Raw genomic sequence first — 7,500 nt, forward strand, 5'->3', positions numbered from 1 at the left:
GCCCGTACTTAAGGGTCTTCCCCTTCCTTTCTTTTTCGATTTTTAACCCACGGGCAACTCATTTCCAGTCACAACTCTCTTTCACTTATGATTTACAATACGTGCATCCACCCTATTGCATCTTACCGTGTTGATTGGCGTATACAGGGACATCCCAATAAGCTTTAACTTTCGCTGACTCACACACAGGCTTGGGCTTGTCGGATGAGTGCCTGGGTGGTATCTCGTCTATAACTCCCTCATCGTACAACAGCTCGTAAAACAGTACCTTCAGCGTTGCGTCGTGTCTAGAGAGATACTTGCTCTGTGCCAACACACTACATCCTGACGAGATATGAGCCACGCTCTCTGGGGCCTTGCCGCACAATCTGCCCCTCACCTCACCTTCCGCGCTTTTGTGGGTCTTCTGACTCGTGTATACTCGCTTTGGCAAGAGCTGCTCCTATAGCTCAAAGAGTCCAGCGATTATGTGTGATGAGCTGTTCTTCCACTCTGTGAGCCACCAAGGCTGGTAGTCACTAGACGTTCTTGCCATTGTTAGTTTCTGATCTCATCCTCTAACTTCTCGATTTGGAACTTCCGCACCTCCGTCTTGATCTTTTGCACGTGTTCCAACTCCAACTCCAACCCAAACTCCTCCGCGCACTTAGCCACATCTTTAAAAATGGACCTACCCGCTTGCTCTTCAAACTCCCATACCATTTCCAGGGCGGGGTCTTCATTACCATGGGGTCTGACTGCACCTTTGATTTTCGTGGCTTTGTACTCCATTTCAACAGAACTCAGTCTCCGCCCTCCTTTACTTGTTGGCATATACGACAATGCAATCGAACTACATGGGTGTCTACCCCCACTCTCGACAACAATCTTGCGCGCTTCCCTATCTATCTGCTCCATCACTGGCCACTGTTGTGTCCACATAATTATTATCAAGATAGGAGTGTTTTACTGGAAAATACAGCTCTCATAAAATTCATACGAAACTACTTTCGGACCCGAGTGGCGTATTTTTCATATCCTCACTAACGAGGATATTGATGACGTCATTTCCCGCCTTTGGATTGTTGTTTCTGCAAACAATCAGTGAAAAATGGCGAGCGAGAATTCCCTCTCTGAGATCCAAGAAAATGTTAACACGAAGAGTAAAACTTCATAAAACTTAAAATTATTCAAGGAGTTCCTTCCAAGTGACGAAGAAATGCGGAAATTGAAGTAATTCCTGCCTCCGAGCTGCAAAAATTTGCGATAAAGTTTGTGCTCGGTGCTAGAAAGAAAAATGGTGAGTAAAACACTCCTGCCTGTATACTAAAAATAAGATTACACGTTAGCTCGAAGATATGAATTTTATGTTCTCGTGGCCTCGTGGCAAGAACAATATCTCACTCGTTCGCTGCGCTCAATCGTTCTTGCCACTCGAACATAAAATTCATATCTTCGACCTAACGTGTAATACCCTCTCTTTATTAATTCAGGGCCGTAGCCAGTACAAGACAATCTGAGGCACTTATTTCAGTTCGACTCAGTCATTGTTTTTCGTAACTTTTTTTTATAACGCTGGATCCCGGTGCTGTCTTTAAATGCAGAGGAATATGGAACACCCTAAACACCTACAAAGAGAATTTAACGATGGACATTGCCTCAGTCTTTTTTTTTTTTTTTTTTTCTGGCTACGGCCATGTAATTAATTTGTATAAGGCCAAAACCAAATATTTCCAGGGCACGAGACAGTACGTAGAACCTGCATAAGACAAAAAGAACCTAAATAAAACCGAAAAAAGCCGAACTTATTTGCAACTGTATTAATGTGATATCATAAACGTGATCGTAAGAGAGCGCATGCTTGAACAGGTAACGTGCTGCAAGTTGCTTTCAAGAATGCTCAGAAAGCGATATCATTCCTTAGTTGTGATCGATGGGAGGTCTATCTCCGTTTGTTTTCGTATTAGAAGAGGGATGGGGCCAAACCATTGAGGGCTTTGTATTTAAAACGTATAATTTTCAAAACAATACAGCCATTCCGTGGTCTCTCAATTCACGATTTTCGTTGACATGCCGCTACTGTTTATCCCTGACAAGACGAGCAGCACAGCTCTCTACAGGAAAGATATCGTTGACGTCACCTACTGTCATTAATGTGCCAACCCGAGCCTCATTGGCAGTTGAAACAAAGGGTCTTTTGTTCCGCTGGTTGGCACATTTGAATAACTATAGCAATATACGTTGTATCAAATTCTTCGGAGGACCAAGGAAAAGCACAGCACAAGGATCTTTGTTCCTTTCCTTGACAAAAGTTGTCTGATGTGGAACAAAAATTAACAGAACATTCAAGTTAGTTGTGTTACTGCAACAATTTTCCATGTGTGCACCACTCAACACCCAGTTACATGCCCTTTTAGAAAAATATTGAAGAGAGTTTTTGCTGCTTATTAATTGATCCAATTACATCATTTTTGTACTAAATCGGCGGTGGATGGGTGTTTGAATGAAAATGAGACACATGAAAGAATTCCATAGCTTTATTGGAAACGAAACAGTCTTTCTACAAGGATTTGAGCAGTTTTAAATTAAAGATGCTGCTACCAAAAAAGTCAATTCTCAATTGGTGAAATAAAAGGGAAAAAAAAGGAAAATTAAATTGATCATATAAGAACCCGCAGCCGAACTGGTCTAAGTCCAATCTGTGTCGCAAACTTTAAGGATCAGAGAAGCAACGTTAACCTGTTTGCTATTTCAGTCAGTACCACTTCCCTATACTCCCTACCCGCTGTCAGGGCCGGCTTCTTCGCGTACTTTTAGCAATAACAACAAGTGTCAAAATACAACCAAAACAGACGCTGAAAACTAGTTTCGTTTCAAGTTTTTTTGCATTTGTATAAAATTGTAAATGTGAAGTAGTCCTTAAAAAAAATTCTAAAGATTAAAGAAAAAATGTTTAGCTATACTTTCTTTTTTCAAGAGCTTTCACGTGGCTTGCCAAAGAGCCCATCATAACCTATCTTAGATCTCTTATAATCAAACGGCGACAGCTTCAAAGATGTCACGTTAAGTTCTTTCTCCACATCAACAAAGCTCTGTTTCTTCATCCTTAAAAATGGATAATTGCTGTCAGGGTCATCTACGTTTGTTGAATTCATTGACACAAATATTGGCTCATTGGTTAACACTCCGCATAAATTGTTCTTTCTTGCTATTTTCACAAATCCTTCTTCGCCCCAGAATTTTCCCCAAGAATTCTTTACTATCCAATATGGGGTTCCGTTTTCCTCACCATAACCAACTACGACTACTCCATGATTTGTCTTTTCACCTGCAAAGAAGAAAAAAACAAACATCCGATTCCACACAAATTTCTTGACTGCAATTGTAGTTTACCTGTCGATGTCTGGCTGTTGGAGCAGAATACAGTAAAAAAAGCTGTCTTTTACTCGAAAAAATTGGAACCTAAATACGGTTTTTATGGGTACTTACAAAATTGATTGATTGCCTTTGGTTCATGACTCCGACTACGTGGTTTGCATTTAATCGTATTCAACGCAATGAAGTCGGAGTCTGAATCGTTAAAATTTCTTACAACTTTTCAATATCGACCCCAGAGCTCTTTTCTTGACTGAGGGAGAAAAGAGGTCTGGGGAACCCTGAAAACAAACTGTTTTCTCGTTGGTTTTCGTGAAGAACAATCAAAAGCGTCTCTAATTGGTGCATTCATGTTAGCACGAGGGGTGACCAGGGGCCGTAAGGTTCAAATGGGCAATTTTTGGCTACAAGAAGCCTACGGTGCATGTTCTCCAAGACAGAGTTTCCCAGAGCCTTGTGTCGATCCAAGGCGCTGGTGACGAGAATGACGACTTTTACGAAATACCTCAGGCACAATCATTGCATTTGCTCCTTGATCTGACTTACTGCATTCAGGATCGTCGTAAACCCCTGAGCTGTAAAACTTTAAACTTTTTCTACCGACGCTGATGGCAACTGATGCAGGACCGAACCTTGCCAGTCCTTGTATTAAGGCATTTTCATCAAGTTTCTTCACTGTAACTAGCCGTTGGAACTTCACGACCTCGCAATCATCGTCTTCTGCACAATGGCAGTAACCCTCCTAAAAAAGATGCCCGGTACGTTATTATCAAACAGTTACGAAGGCGAGTCGATGAGATGGCGTTTGTTGTTACTTATTCTTACTATGATATTCTGCCATCGTTTTAGTATGGGATCTATGAAAGGATTTTGGTTGATGAAACGATGACTTCTATTTTACAGCTGTTGGAAAATTCAACTTTGAAATAACATTTGACGTCCTTGCTATTAAAACAAGAAGCACGAGGAACCGAAAACATATTAACTGGCTCGTTCGGTTGTAAATTATTTTTCTTTTCCTGTTCTTCGTTTTCATATGTAAGCCTATGAAAGGCAATCTGGGGTTAATGCATGTTTTCCGGGTTCAGTTCGTTTGTTGTTCTCGACTCTTCTATGAAGGGTTTTTCCGCGGGCCATAATCGTTTTTCCTTCTCATATTAAAAAAAAAAAAAAAAAGGAAAATAACAATTGTTTTGACCTGCCTGAATTCTGCTTCACAATTTGAGACAGGGAGGGCTGTAATATCTAAACAGTCTGGCAAAGTCCCACACAGTGTAGTTTTAAGTGCAGTTGAGTAAATAAACGGAATGCTCTGGGGCATCATTATCGTCATTTAGGAATGATTACCTGAGCAAGATATCTTCCATAGCTATGACTGGACGCCACACCATGTTTGCGAGCCCACACAAGGGCTTTCCACGAGAAACCACCTCGGCAGCCACTATTTCCAAATCCCCAGCTACAGTCCATCAACTGCTGTTCCGAGATGTCGACCAGTTTTCCTGTCTAATCAATTAAACTTTTTATTTAGATGTTCTGCAGGACGGTCATCATGGGTCATTAATTAGATTCGTATTCGACAGTGGCATCTAATACGAAGTTCGTAGTTGTTATGGGGCTTATAGTTCCTTCTCATAAGCAACTATAAGCTTTCGTATAGACCAAGCTTTCTTTTCCCCTCGCACAGCTTTCACAGCCTATTAACACTTTACCGCCTTTTCTCCGGGATGAAATCCACCATACCCATTCAGTAACATCAAACATTAGCAATGCATTTCATCGACTGTGTATCCACTCATTCCAGCTCCATATCTCAACAGAGACGTTTGTCCGGTGCCTCACTCTTCAGTTCAGTTATGAACTTTCACCATTTTTGGGGGTGAACGTCAGGTTGTAAGGTAAAGCAATGACTTTGACAAAGTTATTCCTTAACATGACAAAATGCTTTCCCTAACAACGCAGCCCCATCCAATGATATAAATTGAAAAAAATATTGGCGGTGTGTCCTATTAAAGTAAGTCGGTATTACAGTTAATTTCTCTCGAAGTCAATGTATCCAAATGAAAAGTCGCTAACGGAAAACGTCAGGTAGCAGTAATTTGCCTTTTGTCGACAAATAAAAAATGAGCTAAACGCAAACTCGTTTGATTTTAGCTCATTTCTGGGCTATTGTCCACAAATATGGAGAAACGCCGTGGAAGAATGAGACAAGTTATGAGAATGAAAGAATTTTCAAGATTTATGATGAGCAGTAGACTGCCGTTTTCAGTTTGCCGTTTGATGTAGATACAATGCTAAATCTCTATTTTACAACAATTGCTTGAAATGTCGAACTGAATTTTCGCTTCAACGTGGCACGCAACCAATTAGATTGTAGACAACGCTTGCTCTTTTTTGCGTCACGATCTTGGTCGCGCTCTGAAATAAACACTTTCTTTGACGCCGAATATTGCGCTAAAAAACAAATCGAATGTGGTTCAGCGTCGTCTATACTCTTATCGACAACGATATTCCTCATCACAGAGGTCACAATGTTGTGGAGTCGCTACACAGCCACGATTTCTTAATTATCAAGAAGTCGCTGGTGACCTGGATAGCATAAGCTCCTTCAATTGGTCCAGTTGAGGAAAAGGTCCAACATGAGCCACAAAGTCCCTGAGCCTTGGAAGGAGTAACGGCACCTTGAACAAACGAAAACGGTTAAAGGATGTTAGGAAGATTTTGTGTACATACTCCAAGACAATCGAGAGATTTAGCACCGCGTTACGTGAAACGGCAAACGAAAAACGGCATGCTGTTGTTTGTCCTAAAAGCACGAAAATCCTCTTGTTCTAACTATCATCTCTCGTTCTATAAGTTGCTCGATATCTGTAGCTAACGGGCAGAAATCGAAATCAGATCAGTAAAGTGAAACAAGTCTCTTTGATTTTATGAGAAACACAACCTTCAGCCTGACGTTTGCCGTGTGCGGTAAACGCGATTCTTAATCTCTCTAACGCTTTTTTTTTTTTTTTTTTCATGATTTGAGTTGAGTTCATTGCCGAACAAGGCCAACAAGGACAGAAACAGCGAGTTTTGTTTTCTTTTAATTTATTCGTGAATCATGAGAAACACTGAGTGAAATACTAGCTGGATGAAATGACCACACCAAGGTTAACGGAGCCAAGCTTCCCAAAACTGTTGTTCTCAAAACAAAAATAACTCGTCGCCTGAATCCGATCAGTGACATTTCTCACGCTATGGACATCGATATTATTAGTCCTGCATTTTTCAGGACATTATCAACCGCCGTAAGCGATTACTGTTTGTTTTCATGAAGTATTACCTCTGACATAGACGCTTGGACCATTAACATTTCCAGATCTCCTTCGTTCACTATCTTGCCTCACGTAATAAATAATAATAACATTTCTTTCATCAACATTTGCGTACCGTATTCCCGCCAATCCAGGGAGTTAGGCGGTGGTATGGTTGGTATCTTCAGTCTTGCCTCTGGTATTTCCTGTTTCTTTAGTGTCTCATCTCCTCCACTTGGGTCTATCAATAACCCTTTGTACATTTCAAACTCGTCATCTGTGACGTCACTCAGTTCATTTGGTTCCAGGGTGAAGTTGAGGGCTGCTCTGTTCTTTGAGTTTATAAACCTGTTAAAATGTTCGCAGCCATTGGCTTTAACATGAATTAGCACAGACCTCATTTACTTTACGGAATGTATGTGATTTACATTGCAATACGCACTCTTGAAGTGGTTTATTTTTTGATGATGAATAGGTCATGCTCGGAAACTTCGAGTACTCCTAACTTGTAGAATGGAGCCCTTGACTTTCAGATTACTAGCGGGACTGCTAAGCTTCACATGAGGAGATTCGTGGGAGCTTTGTTAGTAATCTGAGTGCAAGTGAGATACGTCTTAAATTTTGGCATTCTAGCAACTGTATAAAGAGAACATTCTTCTACGTGCATCAAATTTTGGAGCTGGAGTTCACACGAACGCTGTTGTTATTTGCATTGAGGCCTAAAATCTTTCTTAACCATATCAAATTCAATGAAATGTCAGTCAGAGAGGTATTGAGAATGAAGATTATTATCAGCATAAGATGTGTGATCTTAAAACAACACCAATTTCGCATGACTACACAACAAAGA

General features: G+C 40.7%; 1 protein-coding gene across 1 annotated transcript in view; it reads right to left on the reverse strand.

Moving 5' to 3' along the window:
- Nucleotides 1–2,500: 2,500 nt before the first annotated feature.
- Nucleotides 2,501–7,500, reverse strand: part of LOC138044582 (counting factor associated protein D-like) — an 11,462-nt gene continuing 6,462 nt past the window's right edge. Inside the window, exons 5-9 of the mRNA XM_068891055.1 lie at nucleotides 6,787–6,998; nucleotides 5,944–6,035; nucleotides 4,702–4,860; nucleotides 3,901–4,096; nucleotides 2,501–3,307 (exon numbers count right to left, since the gene is read on the reverse strand). Coding sequence (XP_068747156.1) covers nucleotides 2,952–3,307; nucleotides 3,901–4,096; nucleotides 4,702–4,860; nucleotides 5,944–6,035; nucleotides 6,787–6,998 — 1,015 coding nt within the window. The 3' untranslated portion in view covers nucleotides 2,501–2,951. The remainder of the gene's footprint in view (nucleotides 3,308–3,900; nucleotides 4,097–4,701; nucleotides 4,861–5,943; nucleotides 6,036–6,786; nucleotides 6,999–7,500) is intronic.

Source organism: Montipora capricornis, chromosome 4 (genome assembly GCF_036669925.1).
Source record: "Montipora capricornis isolate CH-2021 chromosome 4, ASM3666992v2, whole genome shotgun sequence".
In the NCBI taxonomy this organism is placed as follows: domain Eukaryota; kingdom Metazoa; phylum Cnidaria; class Anthozoa; order Scleractinia; family Acroporidae; genus Montipora; species Montipora capricornis.